At 43.8% G+C, this 27819-nt stretch overlaps 2 protein-coding genes across 2 annotated transcripts in view; one reads left to right on the top strand and one right to left on the bottom strand.

Annotated features, from left to right (window-relative positions):
* Window positions 1-18680, top strand: part of MNAT1 (MNAT1, CDK activating kinase assembly factor) — a gene marked incomplete at its 5' end in the record, with an annotated part of 109373 nt that extends 90693 nt beyond the window's left edge. The window contains one exon of the mRNA XM_019472977.1: window positions 17446-18680. Within this exon, the coding sequence (XP_019328522.1) occupies window positions 17446-17566 (121 nt within the window). The remainder of the gene's footprint in view (window positions 1-17445) is intronic.
* A 2721-nt stretch (window positions 18681-21401) lies between these two features.
* On the bottom strand, window positions 21402-26282 carry TRMT5 (tRNA methyltransferase 5). The gene is made up of 4 exons (XM_009282380.2): window positions 25637-26282; window positions 25093-25217; window positions 22880-23534; window positions 21402-21674 (listed from the first exon to the last, which is right to left on the bottom strand). The coding sequence occupies exons 1-4, from the start codon at window positions 26193-26195 to the stop codon at window positions 21610-21612; spliced, it is 1404 nt and encodes a 467-aa protein (XP_009280655.1). The 5' UTR covers window positions 26196-26282; the 3' UTR covers window positions 21402-21609.
* Between the last annotated feature and the right edge of the window lie 1537 nt (window positions 26283-27819).

Genomic DNA, 27819 nt, shown 5'->3' with positions numbered 1-27819 from the left:
AATGAGTTAAGCCAGCAGATACTGTTCAGAAACAGACTTGATTCTTGCATATATTAAAATATTGCTCTCATTTAACCATCTTAATTTAAAAATGGGAACTAGTTAAACCAATACAATCTAGTGATGTTAACGTACCTGTTATGTGTTGTGGATTTTAAAGCAAAACAGGACCTAGTGGTATACCCCAGGGGTCAATATTCGGACCAGTACTGCTTAGTCTCTTCATTACTGCCTGGCTGATGGGAAAGAGTGCACCCTCAGCAAGTTTGCAGGCGATATAAAGTTCAGAGGAGCAGCTCGTGCACCCAGATGGTTGTGCTGCCCTTCAAAGGGACCTCGACAGGCTGGAGAAATGGTCTGACAGCAATCTCGTGAAGTTCAACAAAGAGAAATGCAAAGTCCTGCACCTGGGGAGGAATAACCCCATGCACCAGTGCAGGCTGGGGACCGATGGGCTGGAAAGCAGCTTTGCACAGAAGGCCTTGGGGCACACCAAGTTAGTTGACCATGAGCCAGCAATGTGTCCTTGTGGGAAAGAAGGCCAACAGTCTCCTGGGCTGCATTAGGCAGTTGGTTAGGGGTTTGCCGGGGGAGGTGATCCTGCCCCTCTGCTCAGCATTGGTGAGACAAATCTGGAGTGCTGGGTCCAGTCCTGGGCTCCCCAGTGCAAGAGGCATGAACACACTGGAGTGAGTAAGGACTTGGGGTGTCTGTCGTGTGAGGTGAGATTGAGGGAGCTGGAACTGTTTAATCTGGAGAAGGGAAGGCTCAGAAGGATCTTGTCAATGTGTGTAAATACCTGATGGAGGGCAGGGAGTAAAGGGGGCAGAGCCAGGCTCTTCTCAGAGGTGCCCAGTGAGAGGACAAGAGGCAGTGGGCACAAACTGAAATACAGGGAATTCCATTAAAACATGTTTACTGTGAGGGAGGTCAATCACTGGAACAGGTTGTCCAGAGAGTTTGTGAAGTCTTCCTCGTTGGAGATACTCAAAACTTGAATGGACATGGCGCTGAGCAACCTGCTTGAGCTGACCCTGCTTTGAGCAGGGGGGCTGGACTGAATGGTCTCCAGATGTGCCTTCCAGCCTCAACGCTTCTCTGCTTTATGGCCTTTCTGTCTGCTCTGACCCTGCATGACAAGATGATAAAATTTCATCAAATAATCTCAGCATCAAGATATGTAAAATAACTCTATATATAAAAGAGAGAGAGATTATTTCTTTCAAATTGAGGACTTCTAAACCAGAATCCACTAGAAAGTGTCTGTTTGTCAGCAGGCTACCTTTATCATCTTAGTTACTTTTTGCAGAGGTCTCAGAGGTTGTCCATGAGGGTAGTCCACCAGTTTGTAAAGTGGTGTCTTAGATGCTGAGGCTTGAGTAGCCGTCAGGTGTGAGCTTGCTAACATGAAATCAGTGGAGTTGCATTGGTGTAAGGCACGATGAATAATACAGCTGTGAGTCAACCTGAGGTTTCAAAGAGATGATCTAGTTTTAAAATGGCTTTCTGTTCATATATTGCCCTGTCAATTACATACTTTCACTACTGAGTTTAAACATTTCAGGAAGAAAGAAGTACTGAAATGAAAAGCTACATCTGCTTGTAAAATAGGAGCAAATTGTCATATTGTCCTGGTGGTCTCACCGCCGTGGTCAGGCTCCCATGCGCTCCCTTTTCTGCTCCTGGGGAGGGACTGCTGGGGTGGAGGAAGCATTGGTCTGACCCGATACAGCTTTCCTTATGTTAAACGCCTTTCTTCAGTTCTTTTTCAGGGTACGATACTGAACTTGCATAATACCAACCAGATAATTAATCCAGTTGTCTGTAGCAAAGCGAATGGCATTTGCTGCTTTGTAGCAAAAAGCAATAGTGTGTGTTGTGCCTTTGATCTCTAGAAAGTGCTCTGATGTAGTGAGATCATCTTGAGGAAGCACTAACGGGTCTTTCCCTGGATTTTGTATTCAACTCGTAAAAGGAAGAAGGAAAAGTAGAATTGAATATACGCTTATTGTGATAATTCATTTCGGTCAACAATTAGTTTGTTTTTCAAAGTTGCTGTACAGGACTTGGTATTGGAATGGGATATTGGCGAATGACTTTATTAGTTTTCACTGAAAATTAATATGTCTGTCAGCTTTTCATTGTGGGGCTAGTTTTGCTTTCCAGATCAGTAAGACTGCTGGCTGCCCTTTCAAAACTAATTTTCTTTAGCGGTGTATTTGCTTATGTGTCTCGATAATCCTTCCAGTTACTGCTTTAGAAGATGCAGGAAGGGGAAGAATACTTGTTTGCTGAAGGTTGCTGTAAACCAGTCATTTCTCGTATGATACTCGATGAATGAAATATTTCCATACCCCATAAAACTTTATCTCAAAGAAAGTCTCGAGAAGTTAAAATAACGGTAAATATTCTGTAGACTAACTCTTGCAAGGGCTAAATAGCCTGGCTTTGATCCAGGAAGCCACTTAACAATGTGCTTAACTTTAAGCGCATTGAATATTCTTACTGGCATGAGTGAAAAATCAATGAGACTACTCACATGCTTAAAATAAGACATGTGCTTAAGTGTCTTTCTGGACCTCAGCCAGAGCGTTCAGCCTGCGAGATGGGCTGAATTCTAATTGTGGGCAAAAGCCAGTAGTGTTTCATTTTGCTTGTCTTGTGTGTTTCTGAAGAATTCATTGATATTGTCTGTGTTTATTTTAATTGGCCTCCATTTCCCATCTAAGCCCTACCAACTCCAAAGCTCTGGGAGTAAAATAGATGTGCAACTTAGGGTTGTCAAACAGCTTGTCAGGGATAGTACTTAGACTGTATATATTGCTACAGAGCAGGAACTGAACTTCAGAAAAGCTGGGAAAAGATGAGGTGAAACATGATTGTTTTCTTTGGTAGCCAAGGTTTTAATATAGAGAGAAAATGAAGAGGAGAGAAGAGAAGGCCTGGTGACACATCGCACCTTTTCAGTTAACATAGTTGCTTCTTAGGAAACATTAAAGAATGCAGACAGATGCATTAATAATCTGCTGGCAGTGGCTGTAGCCTTGGCAAGTAGGCTTTCCTACCTACTATTGATTTTTCTGACTCTCGGGCAGCAATTTGCAATGGGTGGCTTGATCCCTTACCCTCAAAATGGGCAGCGAGATGAGTTGTCGTGGCCAAAATAATTTTTACTTTCTAACCAATCCCTCCTGTTTCTTCAACAGCATCTTTTACTGCTTAGGTGACAATTTCCACTGCTGACAACTGTGAATGATAAAATATACTATATTTAAACACAAAGAGCCTCTGTGTCTAGAGGTGCAAAATAACCCACCACAAGGCTACTGAGCTCTTCGTTGGCACCCGCTGCACTTGTAGAACCCAACCCTCAAGCGCTGTAAATCTGCGACATTACTGGTTGGCAAGTGTAAAAGCAGTGGAGCCACAGCGATCTAGAAGAAATCTTTGCCATCGACTCTAACTTATTTGCCTAAGGAAATAGCATGTCGTTATCCCTCCATCCCCTTTTGTTTTTCAACATCTAGACATTGCTTGTCTTCTACTTTTCATCTCTGTTTATGGCTTCCTCCTTACATCTGACGTTGCTCTTTGCTTTCTTTGCTATCCGGGTTGTTAGAGCCCACGCAGCACATTCTTCTTTGTATGCTGTCTTTGAGTTGTGATCGCTGATATTTCTTCACTTACCTTTTTTTTTTTTTTTACTGGAAGTTAAACGTTTTGTTTCCTTATTTTAATTTGATGTAGACTAGGTGAGAGAGAAACTTAGAGAGTTGAAAACAGAGTGGCCAGACTAGAAGAAAATCAAGCATAAACACTTTTTAAAGGGTTAAATATGTAAAACTAGAAGAAATGAGTTGACACCACGGAATTTTATATGTAATTACAAAAGTATCTCCTGAAAATGCATTTCCATGAAGGAGCAGCTGCATTTTTAGGAGACCCCTTTCCACAGTGAGTCTTGAGGAGTTTTGAATGAGTTTTGCTTGTAGGTTGTTGGTTTTCCTGCAGCTGCAGAAGTGTGCTTGCTATGGCACTCCAAGCTTGGTTTCAAGTATCTTTCAATTATTGTATGTTTTTATTGTGTACTTGCCCTAATGGACATTTATTTCTTTAAACTGTGAATTCCTCTTTAACTTAAATAAAAGCTTAATAGAATCACCTGTCACATACAGAATTTCACCTGAATTGAATAAGAGGTGATTTAAGGTTCAAGTTTAGAAGGTATATTCAGATTCAGGGATAGCCAATGATCTTTTAAGCAGTGAAACGGTGTGCGCTAAAGATGTCAGAGCCAGAATTAGAACTGGAAGAGTGAATGGAAAATGGTATTTTATAGTTAATTTACTTTTGACTGTTTTTCTTCTAGCTTTTCTAAAATCAGCTATCAAAGCTTAAGTCTAGGTTTATGAGTGTATCTGTTTGCAGGTGTCTTCAATGTGACAGAGCCTTCTGCCACCTAGTGTTAATGTGAGTTCTCTCCTCAGCAGGGTATCACCAGATAATTTATTAAATGTCATTATTTATTAAAGATGTCAGAGCCAGATATAGAACTGGAAGAGTGAATGGAAAATGGTATTTTATAGTTAATTTACTTTTGACTGTTTTTTCTAGCTTTTCTAAAATCAGCTATCAAAGCTTAAGTCTAGGTTTATGAGGTATCTGTTTAATTATAAAAAGTCTTATTATAAAAAAAACCCCCCCCCCCCCCCCCCAATTGCTAGGCACTCTCTGTGAATGTTTAAAAAGGCAGTTTCTGCACCAGAGGGTTTCAGAATCGATTCAATCAGGAGGCACAACTTCTTTGGATACGTTTATTGAGGATGCAGTTTGCAAGGTGAGTCAAGTTGTTATACAAATAATCCATGGAGAATTTCAGTAATTGTGAATGTCACTCCTCTGTAACGACTCTGTTAGCACTTTTCTCCCCCAGGTGAAACTAAGGGATTCTGCCTAATTCAGCATACTTCTGCTTTGATGTCTGTGCTCCTGCTGGTTCAGGAAATTGTGTTAGACTGAAAGCAGCAGAGAATAAAAAATATAAAATAAAGACTGATTCTATTTAGACACTTAACTCATTGTCTTTTTAGAAAAGTAAAATGAAAATCTCCCATCATCACTGCTTTTTCCCCTCTAGAAATTCCACCAGGGCACAATAGAGAAGGACAATAAAATCCAGAGAATTACACCCAGATTTCACAATAGAAATGTCAAACTGTTAAAATAGAAAAATAGGCTTAAAATGATACTTTATATTTAAGCCAAATTGTAATAGCTCCTACCATATGTTGACAGATAGGAGGAAACGTCTTAGGATTGAAGGAGCGGGTTTTTTTCCTTCATTTCCCTATAAAAATATTTTCAAGAGAACAGGGCAACTCTTTCCCCTTCTCCCCTCCACCTCTGTGAGCTGTCTTTGACTGCTCTGTAATACAAAGTGGGGCTAAACGGTTCCTTTGCAGGTTGGTGTTTGAGAGCTCAGCCAAAAGGCTGCACGACTTGGGCAGATGCTTCTAATTCTTAGCCCAGCCGTGGTTTTGAGGAGAAGCCCTCACTCCTAGCTCCTGCCCTCCTCTCTTTTCTCTCTCCCACCTTTTCCAGGCCTTCCTGAGGAGCAAATGCCAGCATAGCTGAGAGCTGTAAACTTGATCCTCAACATCAGACTGAAATGCTGACCTGATCAGCAGCAACCAGAACCTGAAAAAACAGAGGGTCTAATGCATTAGAGCATTAGTCAGCTGCGATACCAGGCGGGCTGTTTTTTTTCACCTTGTTTTGACCTGAACAGTCTCATCTTCTTTAAATAGTGTCGTTCAAACTTCAATCTTTTTGCTTTCGACAATTATGCTTTTCAAATACTGCCTAAAGAAAATAACTTTGGGTTCTTATTATCTCAAAGTTTTTAACTTGCTCTGTGCTCGTAGTTATTCATTTGAGATAATTATTAGGTTTGGCGGCTTACTTATCTGATCAGTATCAGAGGTTAAAAACCCTCAAGAAATTCTTGTGCATCTTGTGCTATATTGTTTCTGAGTCATATTAAACTGGAATTACCATACAACGTGAATTCATTGCTACTTTGTCAGAGCGGAGGATGCTGCATCACAGTGAAAACAGAATAGACCAGCTGACCTGGGGAGACAGTATTTTCAAAGCTGAGGTTATATACAGCTTTTTCTTTGTTCGGATGATGTTTTTTCCATCAGAAGTGATTTGGGGGCAAAGCCTGTGGTAAATGCATTTCGGGTGTTATTTTCCTGCTCTCAGTCCTTTATGCTGGCAGGGGGGAGAAGGTGATGTTTGTTTCCCCTTAGGTCCAGCCTCATCATTCTTACAGAGATCGGTGCCCTGCAGTGGCATTTCAGAGCTGCGCAACAGGGCAGGTAGATGGAGGAGGCAAACTGGGGGAGGGCGTAGGGGCGAAGGAGACTGTTGACCTCCATTAGTCTGCAGCCTGGCTGTGACCATGCCTGACACCGGAGTCACCCAGGGGCTCTGTCCTCCCCTGCTGGGACTAAAACACAGTCCTTCAATGCAGGAAAAAAACCCCCTCTGAAAGTGTGCCGGCCAGTCCATTTTCCAGCCTCGGGCCCAATGTCGAGGTCCTTACCAGAGCTTCTGGGGCAAAAATATCTCCTCTCTGCTTGTGGCAGGCTATCCTGTACTCTGCAGTTGTGGTACAGCCATGACCATCCTTGTGGTCTGCTGCCACAGGACTGCCCGTCAAGCAAAATGTACTGAAAAAGGGGGGGGAGAGTCTCTGTGCATCTCCATCCTCTTTCTGTAGGTGTTCCTGACTGAGCGCTCTGTTCAGAAAGGGCTCTGTTTGCTTCACAGCTGCATAATTTACATGGAAGCTGGTCCAGGAGGAATCTCTTTCATGTAGCTTGCTCAAAGCCCCAGTTCATCAATATGGATTGCTTGCTGTGCACTGGGGAATTTATGGTACGCGGTGGGGTGTGCGGAAGTTGGAGAAAAAGGCAGAGAGTGAGGAACTGTAGGGAATTTTTATCGTAAAAGAAGAATTTGTGTGTCCAAAAGAACTGTCTTTCAGAATAAAAGTCGTGTGCTGTATTCCTGGAGTCAAACCCAGAGAAATGTTCCCCTAGCCATGGGGAAAGACACAGTGATGTCTTAAAGACTGAACTTGCCCTATCCTTAAAAAAAGATAAGCCTGTGAAAACAGTCCTGACTCAGGTAGTAAGTTACAAAACAATGGTTAACTTCCTCAGAGTAATAATTATTTAAACATATCCACGTTCTTCTGGTGACCTTTGTCCTAAATGTAGCGTGCGGGAGGAAGAGTGGAGTTGGAGGGCAGGGGGAAAGATGAAAAATTTGAAGATCAAGCCATGCCAAAACATTTCCACAACATGTTAAAAAGAGAGCTACTTTGCAATTACAGAAATGACCATTGAAAAGAAAAAAATACGTGTTCATAGCTGAGAAAAGGCCCTTGTGTTCAATGACATTCTTCTCAGGGTCAAGTACAAGTGGAGCCTGATTTAGTCATAGACTAAATGTAGCTGCAGTTCTGCAGTCCTCTGAAGTGTAATCTATACTAGTCATGCAGAGCGAGTGCTTTGCTGGATTCCAGCTAGGACTGCAGTGTCCTTGTTACGCAGCGAGGCTGCTCAAGGGTGCTAAAATGCTTACTTGCAGTTGTTTGAGCAGTTTCTGCGACGGCTGATTGATTTACTGTATCTGGAAGTTCAGACCTGGAAACCCGAGCGAGGGAGAATGCCTTTGCCGTGGTGGCGAGGCTGGGTGTTGAGAGGACAGACAGCTGGCAGGTGACCTCAGGAAGATGACAAATGGGGGACCAGGTGCCCCCGCTCATCCAAGAGCGCTCCCGACCCCTCCGCTCGCAGAGGCGCGAGTTACGGAAGTCACTTGCGCTGAAGGAAGGCTTCCTGTGAGCAAGGTTTCTAGAAATAAACATTAACCTTTTGTTACCAGCTAAGTACGCAGGGATAATGAATTCAAGCAGCTATTTGGGAAAGAGTTTAAGCAGAAATTCTTTCAGTTTGAAGGAGGGGGTGGGGGAAATCATCCAAATGGTAGCGGTTGCGCATATTTTGGAGACGGCATCTGGAACGCCGGCAGGAATGTGTGGTGCAGAGATGTGCGGTGAGCAACAAGAAGCAAACTGTTTACACAGCATAATCAGTGATGGTTCTTGACTGACATGTATGGAGCCATTAAAACAACTAAATATATTACTGGGAGGAAAGTGGGACGTGAGGAAGCCCCCCAACAATTGAAGAAAGAAAAGTCAGCATAAAACTTGTATAAAATATCCTTTATAGTGTTGAAACACGTGAATGAAAAGAAATTGGGTAGCCTTTAGTTTTCCTTTGCTTGCAAAGGATTAATGTGTTTGCAGGTTCTGCTTTCCATTTCCCATTTTCATTTTAAAACAGGCAGTCGCTTGCTAAAATGAGGAGAACTTTCAGATAATCATTGTCTTGAATCTGCCCTGTAACAGCACAGAAATCTATAAACCATGTTGACTTATACCAGCTGAGAATATGCCTCCTTTCTCTGAAGTTTGACTGTTGGGGATTATGGTGTCCTCTAGCAGCTTCAGGGTTTTCTTTTTTTTTTTTTAAACTAAAAAAACCCAACACAACCAGCAAAACAATATGTCCTCTGCCATTGCTTTAACTTTTGAAAGTGCATTCAAGATTTCCTGCATTAGCTCAGATCACTGAATCTACTGCTAAACGGGAATGGCTGCTCTCTTGCACTGGTATTTACATTTTCTAAGGTTCAAACTGTTACACCTCATCTGAAGTGATGCCGCCTGGTCAAACGTTAAGAGAACCTGATTAAATGTAGGATTTGATTATTATCAAAGTAAATATGCAGACACCCATTGTGACTTCTGGGCTCACATGAGGTGCAAAATATGTTTATCAAGCATGCACTGGATTTACACACCTGAATTCTTGTTGAATGTAAATCCCTAGTTTGCATAATTCCTCTGTGAAAAAAGAGGTTTATTTAACTTGCTAACATTTTTAACATACTGTCTACAGGTGTAATTGGATTTGCAGTTCCTTCGAAGATGGGTATAGGTCAGCTTGCACCATTTAAGGGGTTTATGTCCCATTTCAGAGTGCTTTAAGTCTGTAGTCTTTACGTCTATAGTCTACAGTGCTTTAAGTGGATGGTCTTTTAAGTCTATAGTCCATAGTACTCTGAGTCTATAGTCTTTCTCCGCGTGAAATAATTGTATCAAGGCTGGTGCCTTCTTGGGTAGGACCCTGCAGCGGGACTGGAGTTGCTGTTACGGCAGTACCTGCAGAAACCTGTATGCACAGCCTGCAAGTGGTATCCCAGGACTGTCATTCAGCCTGCGGCGTAGAAAATGTAGAAAATGCATGTTAGGTCAGAGTAATACAAAGCTTCCTTTATTCTATAAAACCTTTTTCATCATTAGTTTCCTGTCTTTACACTTTAAAACATCCACTTCTTCTAAAATTATATCAGACAGTTTCTGTGGGGCAGAAGGCATTTCTCCTCGTTCTTTGATCTTCATTTCTCCGTGCTTTTTCATCTTACCTTTAGGCAACAGCATTGGCTTCTCACTTACTCCAAAGGCAAATGTTTATCTATGTGTTAAATAAACGTGGGTACCTGATTCTGATCTCATGTCTATTTAAAAACTAGAGCATCGGCAGAATTGCAGTGCTAGGAAAACGCTGGAGAACCAGGTGCTTTCTTCCTTTAAACTTTTTTTGCCAGTAGAAGAGTTGGGTTTTTTTATGATGCATTCCTTAGGAGCACTGAAGATGTATTTTGAGATAGCTGTCATGCGAAAATTTCCCCCCATTCCATCCCCCAATGTACTAGCTTTTTAGTGGAAATGTTTGGTCTCTGGAGTCTGGATTTCATGACAAAAAGAGGAAGTTTTCAGGGAAAGTAGTATTGGAAAATTTGATTCTCTTCTCTTCCCCCCACCAAGGATGGCTTCTTTGACTTTGTGTTTTTGCATTTAAAGATTTTTCTACTGCAAGGTTCACAACTGTACTCACCAATGTCATAGGTAATTTGTAATAAAATCTCCGATATAGGTAATTAGAGATATCTTACAGTTTATGTATGTGTTTCACCATTGAAAGAGGAAACAGTTTATGTGAAACATCAAATAAAAGTGCCTTAGTTTTTATGTTAAACACTCGGGAGATTCTTTTATTGGTCACTGCAGTAGCTGAATGGCAAGGAGCGAAGCTGCCACTTTTGGAGCGGGAGCACTGAGCCCCGAGATGCTGCCGGGTTGCCGTCACAGCAAGGGCACGTGTGGCTTTGGGCTGCCAGGGTCTGAAATGTTTGCCCTTTGATATAAGGGAGAAGAGGAATGGGGGAAGAGAGGGAGGAATAACTCATCACTGATTTCTACCTTTGGAGTCAGAACTGGCTTTATCAGAGACAGCTGTTTCATGGCTAATACTACTTTTCTAGGCTTTGTTTTTCCTTCTTCAGTGTCCGGTAGCAGACCTCTGTGCTGTTCCATCTTAGCTGAGGCGTGCTGTGGCAGACCTGTTTTACTTTAATTTTAAAGAACTTTGTTTCACCACACGCAGTTGACGTGTACTCCTGCCCAGAAACTCCAAACTCTGACAGCGTTTGAAACAAATTGCTGTTTAGAAAAAGCAGATGGAAGAGGCGGAAAAGAATCACTAGAGGTCTTGGATTTCGTTTATTGATTTGGTGGGTTGGGGTTTTCTTGGCTTTTCTACTGGGAAAAGTTATTTCTGATAGAACAGAGTTCTTCACTTAAAAAGACCTAAAACCGAGAAATAAAAGGTGTAAGAGCCATGAAGTCAAACTCCCAATTAAGAAGATTTTTCTTAAATCTTCATTGTGATAAATAGAGACCCTTTAGAGTCAGTAGGCATCTGATTTTGAAGAATTGATTGCAAGATGAAGACTTCAGCTTATTGGAAAGTCGGTTAAGTTTCCCTCTGAAGTAAAAGGGGGAAAAAATACTCAAACATCGTCTAAGTATCGATACGTTTATTTCCAAGCAATTCAAGCGAGCCCCTGGAAATGTCATTAACGGTAAAGTCAGTTGGAACCAGAGGGTTTGCTCGTAATACCAATTGTGCATTCAGCAGTCAATTCTGGCAGCTTCAGCCCCTAAATAAGAGAATCACTACTGTGTGTCCTGCGTTGGAGGCTTAGGTGGGGGTTTTACAAGCACGCCGTAAGCTTCTACACCTGATCACGTGCTGGTTTGAATGAGAGGAACTCCGGGCACAGCTTTGCGAATTGTGATGAGTAAGTGACAGTTCTGCAGCAGTTTCTTGGGGCATGGGTACGTGAAATGGGCTGAGCAACTTGGTGGCATGGAAAAGGCTAGGATCTGGCACTCATCTGACACCTTGGTGAGCAATTTCTGCTCACTAAGCCCTCAGAAAATGAGCATCGTGAAACAGTATTGTTAATAATAAAAAACCAGACTGGCTTACTAAGCTAAATCTGAACTGGCGGATCTGCACGGGGGATTGCTGGGGCTTCAAGGGTAGTGTTTATGGTGGCTCTCTTGTTGTCTTCGGCAGGATTTTTCGGTAGCCAAAACTGTATTGTGGTATTTAGAGGTTCCTTGTACCCCTGCACTATGGGCTGTATTTGGTCTTGTCCTGCTGCAAGACTAACAGGTGACATAATCTGGTTAAAAATACATTCTTTTTCTATCTGCCTTGGGATCTGTCGTATTTGGACCTCATCATGCTTAGCAGTTTTTTGATATTCACACTGATTGGTGCAATTGTATACACAGAGGCATGATATCCAGAGGCATTAAAAAAGACCCAACCAAGTAACAAACCCCCCTCAGCTATCGCAGTGGGTAGCTGCCTGCCCGTTTGCTGGTGCTTGCAGCAAACCCCACAAATCATTTGTTTGTGGTATTTAGAGGTTCCTTGTACCCCTGCACTATGGGCTGTATTTGGTCTTGTCCTGCTGCAAGACTAACAGGTGACATAATCTGGTTAAAAATACATTCTTTTTCTATCTGCCTTGGGATCTGTCGTATTTGGACCTCATCATGCTTGGCAGTTTTTTGATATTCACACTGATTGGTGCAATTGTATACACAGAGGCATGATATCCAGAGGCATTAAAAAAGACCCAACCAAGTAACAAACCCCCCTCAGCTATCGCAGTGGGTAGCTGCCTGCCCGTTTGCTGGTGCTTGCAGCAAACCCCACAACCGAATCATTTGTTGTCCATTTTTTTTGACTTTGTGGTCACATCCAAATGAAAGTAATTAAAACTGTTACGCTGTATTTATCAACCAAATGACGTCTTGGTTCCTTGAGGCAGCCATGGACCTATTCCTTTCCAGGGAACAGTTTTCCCCATTCAACTATTAAATAGATTTTTCCCATTTAGTCCTTGTCCTGGAGGGTGGAGGAGAAGAGCGGCTGATGGTAGGTGCCTCGCTGCCATCAGGGCTGGAAGCGTGACCTTGGGCATGGTGCAAGGCTCGCAGGAGGTACTGAGTTGGACTCGTGAGGAGCCCTTGCTGAGTTCATGGTTGTGTAGAAGTTGCATTAAATGTTGGAACAGGCTGTGCTGGCTGGTGTTCAGCAGGAATTTCTGACACCAGTAATAGCTGGTTGGTTTGTTAAGATCGAAATACAACGATAGTGCCCAAAGAGCGTCTGCTAAAATAGATGAAAGACTGCTTTTTGACTTTTGAGGACCTGGGATCAGGCTTGTAGCTAGTCTGTGGAAGGATCAATTGCTGTTCTGGACTTCTTTGAGTATCAGCTTTATGTTGTGTTTTTGTCCTACCATAGACATTACAGTCTCCGAGACAGGGAGAGCCACACCATATTTGAATAACACCTAGCGAAGGCCTGTTCCCAAATGAATTTCCCAGGGCTATTTAATGAAGAACAGCGATGAACTTGGCTCACTTTATAAACAAATTCAGCTTTGGCTGCATGAACTGACTGTGTGCTAGAACTGGTTCAAACAAAACCAGAGTTGAGTGGAGGAGCTCGGTTTTTACCTGCTCAGGGGCTATAGAGTAACCCAGGCCACGCATTCCTCAACGAAAAACAGGCCAGAGAAAATCCGGTTTCTTATGTGCATCTCTCATCTGATAAGACCCAGTCTCTGCAAGGATACTCTGAATAAGGCATCGATAGCTCATCTTAGAGATTTAATAGATCTAATGAAAATATTGTCTCCAGAAAGGTTCAGGAATGCAGCGTATGCTACTGCATTACTAATGCTTTACAGTTTTCCAAACCAGAGTATTTTGCTTGCTTTCATGCAGCCACTATTTATTATTTAAATGATGAATCTGGAAAATTTCCCAGATCTAATGTCTGCCCCATTACTTTCTGTCTTGGATACTGCGGATAATCACATGAGCAGTAAATCTATTCTGTGGAATAGAACTACATTATCTTTTTTTTTTTGGTCAACTTGTGAGTGATTTTTCTTTTCTTCACCCCCATAAAATACCTAATAGATCAAAAAAAGTAAAATCTGTATGCCAAATACACAGTATTCCACATGTACCTCCAATGATGCGTCTGCAGAAACACCAGTGGGAGTGTATTTATCTTGGGTAGACGGGGGAATATTGTGTGAAATAATCCCAAGCACTGATACTTTCAGTTGGGTGGGTGGAGGGAAGTGCTGTGGGGTGTTTTTGGCTTGTTGGTTGGATGTTTTGGTGTTTTGGTTTGTTTGTTTTTTGGGTTTTTTTCAGGTGTGGGTTGTTTTTTTTAGCCTGCTTTGCTTGTTTGATTGTGGTGTTTCTCCATCCTCTCTGATTGTTTCTGAAGTCTTTCCTGAATTTCTCTGAAACGAGACCACCCTGTCGAGCAGTGAAGGGACGTTTGCCGGTGGTCTCGGGTGTTACCGCCTGACAAGCTGGTGTTGGGTCCTCTGGCTCTCAGAAACGGCAATGCCAAGTGGTGCTGAGGCTGCCTGGGCAGCAGGTGGCAAGGCACGGGGCATCGCACCCGCTGCCACGCTGAGCATCACTGCGTAGTTCTCCAGCAGACCCAGTCATTCCTGATGAAGTGATGGTGACATGGCCTTCAGAAAGAGAAACACGAAGGAAACCCACCCCCAGGAATGACCAGCTTGATTCTGAGCCTCTGCACCAAGTGTGAATTACACCTCTTTCCTTGAAAACAGGAGGCTTTTTTTTTTTTCTTCACATGGTGATGAGAAACTAAAGGTCAGGAATGAGTCCCCTTAAGGCTCATGAAGAACAAAATACGATGTGTTTTAACTGACGTGAAAGGTTAATGGGGAAGATCAACATCCAATGGCTGCAACGAAGGAAAGGGGGCTTGTTTGGGCAGAGCCTGAAGCAGAGCGTAGGCATTACGGTGAACGGGAAGCGTGAAACCATGGGGCAGAGAACACACAGCCCTTTAGCCCTGCTCAAAAATAATAGTGCAGGCTTTTTTTAACTTCAGAGTTTAGTCTGCTCTCAGTAAAAACAAGTTACATTAAAAAACTGTGCACCAGAAAAAGCAAACCTCTTTTTCCTGGTTTCTGCTTATAAGATTTACAGGTACTTAAAATAAACCTATGAAAAACAGACCTAGTGTGCTGGAATTTGCTAACTAGTGAGAGCAATTACCTCCAGGTCCCAAGACCTAACGGAGCTTGACTTTTTGGAAATAAGACTTGGCAAGCGCTTCTTCCTGCTGCTGTTGTAAAGGTGTACATGAAAAGATGTGCTGACCTCTGCCAGAAACCCCAGGAATCCAGTTCAGAGAGATACTCCGGCGAAGGGCACGGCTGGATTCAGGCAGCAAAGATGGGGATCGGTGCGGAAAAGCCGGCGCAACATTCGCTTCTCATTGTGTGGCTTCAGCATGGCAGATTCTTTGCGATTGCCTGGTGCACCACAGTAATTAAATGGGTCAAGAGCAGTAAGTTTAGATACTTAACAAGAAAATAAAGACCTCACTTGACAGCCAGCAGCGTGTCGTGCTTGTTTCACAGGAGTAAGGAGAACTAATGCAGGTCGCCGTAGTAAAAGTTGATCTGGGCCTTTTTGGCAATGATTTTGTGCTGCTTCAGAGATCGCATACCAATTAACTATAAATGCTGTAATGGCTGTAAATCAGGCCTTCTTATGAAACTGATGCCCCCATTTCAGATGACCTAAAAAAAGGGAAACAATAGACTCCTCCTCTCTCCTTTAGTGATACAAGAAAAGTAACGAAACATAAGTAATGAAAACCACACAACCAACCTTTGTTAATATAGAAATGTAAAATAATCCCATTTTCTCCAGACTGTTCTGTGCATGAGTGGCAAATGAAGTTTGTGCAATGAAATAAATATGATAGAAGTAAAATCTGAGGTGGGAATTGACTTTTATAAGACTCTCTGGTTTGGAGGGTGGAGGTAGTTTCACACCAGCGTTTTGAAGGAAATTATTTGTTGTTGTCAGTATCCCTTCATCATTCCTGGCGGGGGGAAGGAGCTCCTGCCTCCCACGGCAGTTGTAAAAGGCCTTTGGGAAGGATGAGATTTTCCTCCTAAAATATTAAGGGACAAGTAACAAGAATGTTTAAAAAAAAAAAAAAAAAAAATAAATTAAGTGCATTCTCCCACAAAACAGGAGCGCTCTGCAGACCGTCTTCCCTTGCAAATTAAGAGACGGGACCAGCTTTGCTGCTGTGTTTGTAGATTCCCTTTGGACTAAACGCTATTGAAAGGGTCTGTGCCCGTGCTGATGAGAACCCGTGTCCAGCAGCGAGGACCGGACTCCATCATTCTCCCACAAAACAGGAGCGCTCTGCAGACCGTCTTCCCTTGCAAATTAAGAGACGGGACCAGCTTTGCTGCTGTGTTTGTAGATTCCCTTTAGACTAAACACTACTGAAAGGGTTTGTGCCCTGCTGTCTGTGCCCGTGCTGATGAGAACCTGTGTCCAGCAGCAAGGACTGGACTCCATCACAAGTTGAACAAAGCGGCAGAGCTCACCTCAACTCGGCCACAGGAGGCAAATTCAGTCCCTTAACTTTAGCATCTCACCAGCAGTCACCCAGAAGTGTTGCTCATGTCTGTGCATTGTGGTTATAAGGTGCAAGAAATACAGTTTTAAAACTGTAATTAATTTCTAAGTAACCTCTTTTTCTACACATTTATGGCATCAATGGGTATGACTGTTTATTATGTCTTACCTATAAAATCTGACCTGTTTTATATACTCTTTATGGAAACAGTGTACAGTCATAAATTAAAAGATGCAACTGTTTTGGATATTTTACTGGTGGTCCTGTATTTTCCTGCCAAAAGTGCAGCTGTTTTAGGTTTCTCGGGATAACATTATAAAAGGCTGTATGCGTTTTGCAAGTTTATGCTTGAATTGCCAAGCCAGAGGTGGAATGACTCAACCTTCCCAGGAGCAACATGTACCAAGTGATGAATCAAAACAGCTAGCTGAAGCTCAGTGGCTTACAGGGCAACTGTGCAAAGCAGTTCTCATTTATGGTATTTTATCTGCTGTTCAGAATTTGAGACGGTTGTTGTGCTGATCGTGCTAGGCTACAGCCCGTGTCTGTCTTTGTATTTGGTGGGGTTTGGGTGCAAAACTAGCTGAGGATCCGGTCTTGTATCTGTTTTATGTGGGGTGCAAGAACTATAGGGTTACAGCATTGAATGAAACCATTCAAGCCCCACTGAGCAGACACCTTTAATGGGAGCTCTTGGCGTGCACGACTGGGTTGGAGCCCTCAGAAGGAGCTAAGGGGAGCCAAGAGCTTGCGGCAGTGCCAGCGTAGGTAAGCGCGTTTCAATGTCAACTCATCAGTCTGGCTGGTTTGGTGTAAAATTAGGTGGCTCTGCAAATGGGTGATGATGCTTAATTAACGGTGAAGTTTAGAGGCTTCTTTAGCCAAAATGTTGATGACAGCTTCCTGCAGATCTAATTCCCTGGTGTCAGTGGACTTACTCCAGATACAGATAGGCCCGAGAGCAGAAAATTCAGCCCTGTTGTCATCAGCGCAGCTGGCACAGTCGGCTCTTGGGAGCGCCCAGCATTAACTGGACAGAGCTGAAACCCTTCGACTCCTGTGGGAGTGCAGGAAAGCTTGTGTTGTCGTCGTCATCGTCTTAGAAGGAACTATCAAAGGAGGGAAAATGCAACCCTTCCCCCAGAGCGAGCACGGAAAATACAAACCAGTGAGTGTACTTAACCCTGTGCAACCTATTGCAAAGATCCAAGCTTTTTCGGTGCGCCGGTTGGGCAGCTTGGCTGAAGGTGCATCAGCGTCGTCATTGTTTTTACTAATGGGGGTTTTATACCGAGACGTTCATAGGTGGCTAGCAGTAGGCAGCTCCATCTCCTTGCTTTCTCCCAAAAAGTAGCTTCGACCTCACCGTACTCTGAACTACGCAGGTGTTTGATGTTCTGCTCTAAAATAATGCTTCTCTTTGTTTTAGGTATCTCAACCACGTACGAGCCGCCTCTCCGCAGGATCTTGCTGGGGGCTACACTTCTTCTCTTGCTTGTCACCGAGCCTTACAGGATGCTTTCAGTGGTCTTTTCTGGCACCCCAGTTAGCCAGTGTGCATCAGCCTGTGATCAAGGGACACCAAATGGAGCAAGAAGCAAATCAAGGCAGCAAAGGTTGGGTAAAATTGCTGCCATCTGCACAACGGCTAAGCTGCAGTCACTTTTCTGTGTCAAACCAGCTGTGTTTAAGTGTTAAAGGGAAAAAAAAAAACCCATCTGCACGAGAGCTTTGTAAAATGGTAGATACATTTTTGTGGAGGGGGAAACTCATTAGTCATGTGGCACTTTGCTGAGGGAGGCTGAAGCAATAAGCCACATCTAATGGAAGATGTGAATAACTCAGCTGTGTATGTTTGAGGTTTAAAGAAATACACTTGTAAATTTTTTTTAAATAAAGCCAGACTTTTTTATTAAAGTTTGTGGTTTTACTCTTATTGCAGGGTTTTATTTGCACAAGCATTTAAATGCCATTTTGATTATAACATTTAGTGTCAATATTCAAGCCTACATTTTCTTCCCATAAAACTAGTTTCCCCAGTTCAGACAAGTGGGTTTTTCCTCCTGCCAGCTGGATGAGATGAGAAAGCCCAGAACTATGCCGATACGACTCTTTTATGCAGGATCCTTCCTCATGTCACTTGGTTCTTACCTTTGTCTGGAAGACAAATCTTTAGCTGAAAGTCTTTCAACTGAGTTCCTCTAGAAACAATCTAAGAAGCCTCGATACAAGGCTAGGTCATTAAAGTAGTCACAATTGGTTTTGTTTTTTTCCTGTTTAGCTCCGTTTTGCAACTTTTCTGTCACGTGTTCAGGAGCTTCTTTTGGCAGGAACATCCCTTTGTCTGGCTTTTGGGATGACCCTTGCCACTTGATCTGCTGCTTTTACGTATTCCTTCCCCTCTCCTTGTAGTGGAACGTAGATGAACTGCAGCAGAGAGGGGCTTCCTGTGGCGGGATTGGTCTTTGCCCTGAGTGTGTATGAACTGCAGGGGATGGGGAACTGCAGGGGATGGGAAACTGCTCAGGACAGCGAGCGCCTCCAGAGCAAAGCCTGGACCATGTTTCATGGGTCATCTGTTAATAGCTGCTGAATACTGCTCTGAGGAATGTACTAAACGAATGTATTTTTTCGATGTTGTAATAAAGAGAAGAATAAGCTGTATTTCAGACTCGGTGCTTCCTTTATTAAGGAAAGTGAAGGGAGGCGCCAAAATTTCCATTGCCCTTTCTCTGAAATCCAGAATAGTTGCCGACAGGTAACGTTGCACACGAGGCGGAGGTGTAGGAAAGGTCGTAGCCTGCGGCGTACTGCTCCCTGCCACAGGGGCAGGTGGCCTGGCCTTAGACAGAAAGCCTGTGGCTGGGTGTTGCAGGACTCAGCCGTGCGGCGCATGTTAAGAGACCACTCGTACGCTTGCACTTGTGTTGCAGTCGAGACGAGTGCTGCTTTCTGCCTGTGGCCCTTCCTCCTTTCCTCTCTGCTGTAAGGCCTCAAAGTTGACGTGCCCTTTATTTATCCATTCCCTCGCTCATGGTAGATGGCTGCCACCACCGCTGGGCCTAGCCGATTGTTTTCCTAGCAGCCAGAAGCTGTGGGAGTTTGTTCCCTCTGTCAGAGATGCCCGACAGCCTGTCTCCCGTTTCCAGGACAAAGAAGATAGCAGCAGTCCTTCTGAGATTCAGCTCGGGACCCTGGGAGGGAGTAGCAGCAGCCAGGGGAAGTCTGTACTATTCCGGGCTCACCCGGACTGGTAAAGATATACCTCACTGATGATCTGCTTTATATTCCGTTCGTAAAGCCTCAGGTCATTGCCCTAATGAATGCAGAACTGCATATGCATTTTAATATGCATCATTTAAACACACTCGCGCAACTTGTGTGTACGTTGGCTGTCGTTTGCTATTTCCTGTGGAAATTCCATACGCACAAGTGGCAACTGCACAGAAATATGGAAAAAACCCTGGTTACAAGTATAGCTACATATAATCCATTGACTTGCATCTAAACTGAAGTTATGCTGCTAAAATAACAATGGCATTTAGTCCTTAAGTGACCAAAACTTCTAAGATTAAAATCCTTCCCTGCCCCGGGATACTTTAGTCACATGCTGAAAATCAGAGTTACGTAGTTGACTTGCTTAACACACAAATGGTGATCAAAGCCAGGTTTCTGCTAGTGCAGTAGTGCCGAGAAGCCTTAAATTTGGACTGTGAGGCAATGCACACAGTCAAAGGGACCGGCGGTCTCCGGCAGTACAGACAGGCGCATTAGCGTAGATCATAGGGTGACTGCATCATTCCAGAACGGTCAAGGGCCTTATCGCTACAGCATTTATGGAGGGCTCTGGAGAATAAAAGCAGCTTTCAAATACTTATGGGAAACCCACGGGGCAGCGGTAGGAAAGCATGCAGCGGTGTTCAAAAACGTAACAGACAGCAGAGATAGCATCACAGGCTGGAGGCGGGAGTCCAGCGCTTGCTCTTAGAGGAGCAGTGACTGGTAGGGAGAGGATGCGATGTGCCTGTCATTGACAGCGAGGACAAATAGGTTAAAGCTGTTGCGATACCATTTCAAAGGCCAGTGGAGGAATACTCGGGCTGGAGTGGCAGGCCAGGGAAGTAATCTGTACAGCAGCTTTCAAGATAGCGCCAGTGAGTCATGATGATTTTTTTTTTCCCCCTGGTTTGATAAATGCAATCTAGCGGTAACCAAGCTGTGAAGGCTTGCTCAAAAGCACCGGCTGCGTAGCCAAGGGAAAGGCTGTAACATAGAGCCACTGAGCAAAACAAATCTCTGGGCCTTAGCGGTTGTTTGGGTGAGAACCAAGACATCAGGTTACAGGCCCCAGTGATGGAGCCACAGCAGCAGAGCCAGGGAGGCCGACGGACATCTGGAACTGAGTTGCTAGGCATGAGCGCTGAGCTTGGACTGAAGGAAAATATCTGAAACCAAGAGGACAATTGGAGCTCCTCTGTCCAAAGGAACTATTTGTGGTTGACGTTGCCCAGCAATAGTTCGGATGGGTAAGAAGAGGAAATCAAAAGGCAGAGGCTTTTCAAACCCCTGCAGAATACGGGCAGCCAGTCAGAGAGATCGCCCAGGGACTGCAGCAGGGGAGCAGTCGGAGAGGTAGGGGGAGAGCTGGGAGACGGCAGAGGCACAAAAGCCACAGGAGGACGCGGTTTCAAGATGAGAGGACTGGTCAGCCAGGTACTGGTTTTCAGTCTTGTGCTTTAACGCAAGCGTGTACTTCATCTGCAACTGTGCAAATGGCATTAGAGTCCTTCCTGCTTTAACGGTGGGCAAACACTAAGTTAGGAATCAGCTAATCCCTAACTAAATCTCAGTGTTAAAAAGCATTTAGTACTCAAAACCCTAGGAACGAGTATATATGGCTATTTGGGCCTTTTTGTATCTTGGGTTAAGTTTTTGAAAGGTTATCTTGCTTACACAAGAGCTGTTTGTGCATCTGCTAACAGTAATCCAATATTCTTAAACACCAAAACCATTTGTCAATGGTTTTGACAATCCAATTGAGAATCCAATGCAAGGCTTATACAAGTCATCTTCCTAGACCCGACAAAATATAAAAACCTGTTTTCCCCACAAACCGCACATTATCAAAATGACACAGCAGAAAACCATCCCAGTCTGTGTCACTGAACTATCACGGGGCGTGAAACGAGAGCAGAAAACTACCAAAACACATTTATTACAAAAAAAGCAAAGTTTTATTTTTTTTATAGTAACGACAATTTCAATCTCCTTATTGATCCCACAATTAAAAAGAAAAGGTAAATGCAGGAGGCAAGGCCGAGAGCAGAAAACTACCAAAACACATTTATTACAAAAAAAGCAAAGTTTTATTTTTTTTATAGTAACGACAATTTCAATCTCCTTATTGATCCCACAATTAGAAAAGGTAAATGCAGAAGGCAAGGCTCACAAAGGAAAGCTGCAACATGCATTACACATCTCGGCACCCGAGATGTGTAACACAGGTACGCTCCAAATAATTCAAGGGGCAAACCAGAGGTAACCTAAGTGTGCCTTAGGCAACCTGCTAAGGTAGTTACCGTATCTCCAGTCTTCAACTCAGTAACTTTTCTTCAGAAAAATCTTTGCTGGTACACAGACGTTTAGAGGCTGGGTTTGCTGGAAGAAGGTTGGAAAAAGTGAGTTATTTAATGTACAGTAAACAGACTGAACTAAACCACAAGCCATTAACGCTTAAGGGATTTAACAGGAAGAGACGAGAGTTAAAATCGGGATTAACAGTCACAAATGAAAACTGTTACAGCAATAATGGGGGGTCTTTACTAAATGCCAAAAAGGACTTTCAAAAAACGTGTATTGAGCTACATTTTGACCTGTATGTCGGTGCTACCCAACAACAGCATAAAAATAAGTTTCATGGTGTTAAAGCTTTATCAAAACTCCCTTCTTCCAGTTCATGTAACTGCAGACCGAAAGCCTCCCCTCCCTCCCCCCTTGTCATGTAGGGCACAGCCCAAGATCACTGAAACCAACTGGCGTCTAACAAGTACTTCAAGAGCAAATGACAAGCTACATTTTGACCTGTATGTCGGTGCTACCCAACAACAGCATAAAAATAAGTTTCATGGTGTTAAAGCTTTATCAAAACTCCCTTCTTCCAGTTCATGTAACTGCAGACCGAAAGCCTCCCCTCCCTCCCCCCTTGTCATGTAGGGCACAGCCCAAGATCACTGAAACCAACTGGCGTCTAACAAGTACTTCAAGAAGCAAATGACCAATTGTACCAAAAAAAAAGAAAAAAAAAAAATCAAATTCAACTTTAAAGATCTCTGCAGATACCTATTTCTCAATTAAATTGTACAGATCTGGATTCTGCTGATGTGGTGACTCCAGACCTAAACTGAGTCTGTGCAAGCATAAGGGAGAAGGTCAGAACTGGGACCAGTCACTTGGAAGTACGCCATTCCACCCTGGTGAAAATGAAGCTCCAGTTCTTAAGTGTTCAGCTAACAGAAACGCGTGCTTGGCGTTAGATACCCCATCCTCCCCCAGTACGCAATCTAAGGCGTTAAGGTCTGGTTTACGGCCTGCGGGATGATCCTATCCAGTCCACCATTTTTCCTGTGGAGGCTCGTGCTGGGATCAGAGGAGCGGACCGCTGTTACCGCGAGCGCACGAAGCCCTGCAGCTGCTGCACACGTGCAGGCGCTCAGTCCTGCCGGCCACCTCCGCACTCACACCGGAGGACAGCATCGCCGTCACACAGCTGAAGTGGCCCACAGGGCTGACAAGGCGGGACCAGCCTGAGACAGCAAAAGGTGTAGCCTGAAATCCAAGTGCCACGTAGGAGGCTTGTTCCTTACCTTCACCAGGGCAGGGCCTCTTGTACAGCACGTCCGCTGGAATCTGGAAACTAATGCACAGCATCTCCTTGTTCGGTGCAACATTTCTAACCAGGTAAGTAGAACAGCGTCCATCCAAGGAGGTTCCCAGCGAAGCTTCAGCTCGTTCTTGAATATCTTTGGTGGGGTTGTCATGTTTGGAGAAACCGTAGCAGTGCACAGTGGGAAGGCCAGCAGTGCTGCATGGCTCCCCGACCAAGAGATGCCTGAAAACACCTAGAAATTCAGTAGCCAAAGCTGGCAAATTCATGACTATATGAAAAGAGGTTTTCTGTTCTTCTTTCAGAATTGGGAGCTCTTTACTTAGTTCTTCCCTTACTGGCCCCAGGAGGAAGTCCCTGCCATCCATATTGAACGCTTTTATTTTGTTGTCTACTTTGTTTAGTCTGCAGTTGTGCAGGAGCCAGTTGTAGGATTCAGGATTGAGATCGTTTGCAAATACGTGGCACTTTTTTTTTGCTGCTGGAATAGCAAAAGGTCCAATCCCAGCAAAGACATCGAAAAGGACATCACCGGGCTTTAAAAGCTCAATGATACGGCCGTGTTCTGTGGAAAGACGTGGGTTCCAGTAGACTTTAGAAAAGTCCAATTCATACGCAATATTATTTTCTTTGACCTGAAAGTCCAGAACATTTGGTTAAGCCTCTGTGTTCAAACTCCAGACACGTTTAAACATTATCAGTAATTGAGACAGCTGAAAACCAAGGTGCTTTATCAAAAGGTAATGTGTACATTGACATTTGTCCCATTAGTAGTACACAGGAATCTTGTATAAACAGATCTACTCATCAGAAATAGCCATAAGGAATGTTCCAACTGTCAATCCAGATGGCTGGCTTATGCATGTCTCAATCACCAGGTGGAAATAAAGCAGCAACTTAAAATGACCATAAAAAAACCCCAACATCTGAGGCTTTTCAAGAGCTTTGTGGCTGGCTGACAATTCCTTTATTGAAAGCAGACCTTGGGAAGATGCCTCAAGCCCTCCTTAGCGGAGTCCACATAGTAAATAAGCGTCTGAGAATGATACAGCACAAGAATGGCAAGAGTCAGCCAAATTCAAAGCCACTGGGAGCCAATTCTGCAGTTTGAAAAAATACTGTATTTTATCTCTCAAGGTGACAGTCTGGAAACTGATCCAAACCCAAACTTTGGGATGACCACTATCTTAAGAACAGACCTAAAAAGAAACGGTATTTATTCAGATGAGAGTGGGATGCAAGATAACGCTCACTTTGCACCACCACGCTCGAATTGTGTGACTCCAAAGTAAAGGAACTTTGGATCCAAATCACTGCATCGTTTGCGTTGCCAGCAAGTAACACACCGAAGTGTACCTGCGCTCCTCAGCGTGCAGCTCAGTGGCATGCTACGTGTATGCTTAATGAGCTAGTACCATCGGCATATTTGATTGTCACTTCCCCCTTGATGATTCAAATGCCTTCTCTCTGCATGTACAGGATGTTCTACCAAGCTATTAAACTTTTTTATTTGGTAATCTAATGTTTTCTCTTCTAAAAGTATAGAACTGCTAACAGTTAGGAAAAGTATTTTTTGGTCAAACCAGTGGCCAAGTTTCCAGCTACAGACAAGAAACCCTACGTAAAGAATGCTTGGCAGTTACATAGTGCTTTACACCTGAAAAATGTCAAAACAGAGGAGATGATGAGGTTTGTCTTGCTGCTGACAGAAAAGGAAGAGGCATAGGCAAAATCTTGCCTGCGTTGCAAAGCCAGTGACATTTAAAAACACGGTCTCATGTTCTATACCAGCCACCGTACAAGGCTTGGTGAAATTAAGAAACAGCATTTTCTTAGATCAAATCCAGTAAATATTTTGGCTTTAGAGTGAGAAACACCCCTTGCTACAAGTTTGTGATGAGTATCTCTGTAAGAAACCTTTACTTCAGCGGCTTTTACATATCATTAAAATCTAGGCTGTGAACTTGAAAGAATACATATCTTCATCATCCCTATGGTTATGAGTTTGCTCTTGGCAGACCAGGACAAACGAACATAGAAGTAACTGCCAACTCTTACACTCTAAAACAAGTGTCAGGAAGGGCACTGTGCAAAGGAACGGTCTTGCCAGCATCTCTTCATCACATCCTTCCAGCAGATGTCTTTGGGTTTTAGCATATTAAGTTTAAAATAACAGGGGAAAAACACCCGTACCTTGGTTACTAGCTTGCTCTCTCCAGCAAGTACCTCCATTTGAAAATTTCTGTATGTGCTGTCAATAATATTGGTTTTATTCACTACGCAGGTGACTCCCGGATTCTTGTCAATTATAACCTGGCCTGAAAGAGAGGACAAAAGATATTCCGGTTAAGGGACTACAACCTCTTAGTGTTCTACAAGAGATACAAACACTGCTGTTTACAGTTAAATTAACAAAAGTAAGCATGTACTAGAACAACCTTCCTCTGATGGTTCAGGGTTGCAGATACAACATCTTTCTAAGGCACATACTTTACCCTGACCCAAGGCTTAGTGAAGTGAGACCACAATTACTGCAAGAGGGGAGAACTGTGCCTTCTGTGCACAGCTACAGCATCGGCACAAGGCTATTTAAAGTCAAAATACAAAGCAAGGAAAAGCGCTCAAAAGTTTTCCTTGTGCAAGGAATAACTTATTGGTAGAATAATTGTTAAAATACTTTTTTAACAACATACAAAATATACGAAATACTTTTGTGGAGAAGAGTTGTTTTACCTACCAATCAAATGTCTGTACGGTAGCTGATGATCTCTAAGATTCAAATGAGCTATGTGACCCACACGGCTAAATCCAGAGGTGACTTCTTGACCTTCAGGAAGGACTGCTCGTAGGATCTCCTCTGACTTGAAATTCTCATAAGTCAGCTCTAAGTTATACTTGGACACCTCAGGACAAACATTAAGCTGTTTTAATACCTCTTGCTCCGATTCTCCCAATGAGAATTCTGGTATTTTATGAGGATCCAAAATAACAAGTCTACTGTCCTCATCTTCGGGATCCTCAACCACTCGCTTTAGACCAGGACGCTGTAGTAGCATATGTTTTAGGGACTTTAGCAAACGATTTACAATTTCTTTCTTGACTTTAAGAACTGGAACAACAACTGTCCTTTTAAAAGCTTCTCTGTTGAGTAGTGTCATCCCACGCACTTCAGGATGCGGCGAATACAGTTCTAGATTAGCTTTATCCTCCACAGTTTCAGGCATTGTAGAAAAACTAATTTTTTTTACTACTACAGAGAGCCCAGGTATTCTGCCAGAATATTGCGCCAATACCATCCAAACTGCTGGAAATGATGTATTTGATGCAGCTGTCCTAAAATGATTAGTTTTCAGTAGTCTGGCAGAGTATCCAAATCTCCATAAAGTCCTAGAAGAGAAATTATTCATTTTATAGACATTATGTAATCATTCCATTAAAAAGGCTGCAAATCACATGGATTTGCTGTTCTCTTAAACTAGAATTTCCATCTGTGCCCAACAATCCACAATAGTTTAGTACAGCTCTTTATTATGAATTATATACTACAAATTTTTGTCCTTTTGCAAATGGTATTTTTAGACTTAAGCATTAACTAACTTTAAGCAGTGAGATAATCCCCCCCTGCCAAAATACAATGACCTCTCTTTGTTCTAATAAACTTGATCTTAATCCCGGTGAGCCAAATGGAAAAACTTCTACCGTCTTGATCCTACTGTTGGATCCCTTCTGCCTCTGAGAAAATTCATTACCAAGCAGTGGTTGCTAGAGAACAGTTACTAGCAATTGTGGTCATAATCACTCTTCAGCAATTTCTGCCTCCTGTACCCCAGTGGTAAGGGGTTACACACTCTGTAGTGTCTTTGCTCCACGTGCTGCATGCCAGAAAGACCATGAATTAAATGCAGAATTCCCTTAAAGGTACAGGGAAGCATTAGTAAAGTCTGTTCAAGCGACTGAACCCCTCTCCACAGTTCATTCGTAAGATGGGGACTTGAAAAGTAGCTTTACGCTTCTCTAAATAAATGGTTTCTTCCACTAAAGACAGTCCAGAGGCGCCCAACTTTCCTGACTCTGCATCGGCTGCTCCTAGGCAGGAACCAATGATTTAGGTAGCGCGTGAGGCTGACGTTTCTCCTGCCTTCTTGGGAAGTTAGTTTTGAGATTGGGGGTTGATAGGAGAGATGCAAACTAGCTCTGAAAGGAAACCGGTTCTCTTGCCTGCCTCAGACATCTACAGGGCTGTTGCCCTCCTTCAGGGTAACAAGCCATGTGGTCTCTTCTTCAGAAAAGGAGCTGCGCCCAAGCCCTAGCAAAGCTGGCCCCGCTCCCATCCTTCCCCCACCCCAAATCCCAGCTCCTCACTGGGACTCCCTACATCCCCAAGCCAGCTCATTTCCCTAAGCCAAGTTTTTGGCAAAGCACACCTCCTTTTCCCTGTTGAGTCAAGAATAAACATCACATTCTTCACGTCTGCTACAGAGGAGGAAGACTTCATCCAGAGGCCAGAGCACCCCAGTGTTTTTCTTAGGCATTCCCCTTCTCCCTAGCTGGAAACTGCTGGCCTGGTTCGCACGGGCTTCTCGGTATTAGGTCAGCCCGCAAGATAAACGCCCCCCCCCCCCCCCCCCCCGCTGGGTCTGGTTGGAGGTCACGGCAGCCATCCTGTCGCAAGAGGACCAACATCTTCCCGAGGCTGTCTCTGGAATGACCTGCCTTTCCCCGTTTGCCCCATTCTTCCCTCGGAGTAATCTGAGGCACGTCGGGGGCGCGGGGGTGCTGCTGGAGGGCCGCTACCCGCTCCGCCCGGCCCCAGCTCCACGAGCAACACCGGGCACCAAGCACAGAGACCCCCGGGCGGGTCGGAGAGGCGCCGGCCAGGCCTCACCCGGGGAAGGGACCCTCGCCAGGGTCACCGCCCAC

The sequence above is a fragment of the Aptenodytes forsteri genome, unplaced genomic scaffold, assembly GCF_000699145.1.
Source record: "Aptenodytes forsteri isolate BGI_AS27 unplaced genomic scaffold, ASM69914v1 Scaffold410, whole genome shotgun sequence".
NCBI lineage: Eukaryota > Metazoa > Chordata > Aves > Sphenisciformes > Spheniscidae > Aptenodytes > Aptenodytes forsteri.
The sequence above is the reverse complement of the archived record's forward strand: the minus strand, read 5'-3'. Positions and strand labels throughout refer to the sequence as shown.

Coding starts and splice junctions, on each gene's coding strand:
- TRMT5 (XM_009282380.2), bottom strand. CDS start 26,195: ATGGTATTGGCGCAATATTCTGGCAGAATACCTGGGCTCTCTGTAGTA. Junction 25,218..25,636: donor ACCGTACAGACATTTGATTG/GTAGGTAAAACA, acceptor CCTCTCTTTCAG/GCCAGGTTATAATTGACAAG. Junction 21,675..22,879: donor GAGGCCCTGCCCTGGTGAAG/GTAAGGAACAAG, acceptor ACCTTCTTCCAG/CAAACCCAGCCTCTAAACGT.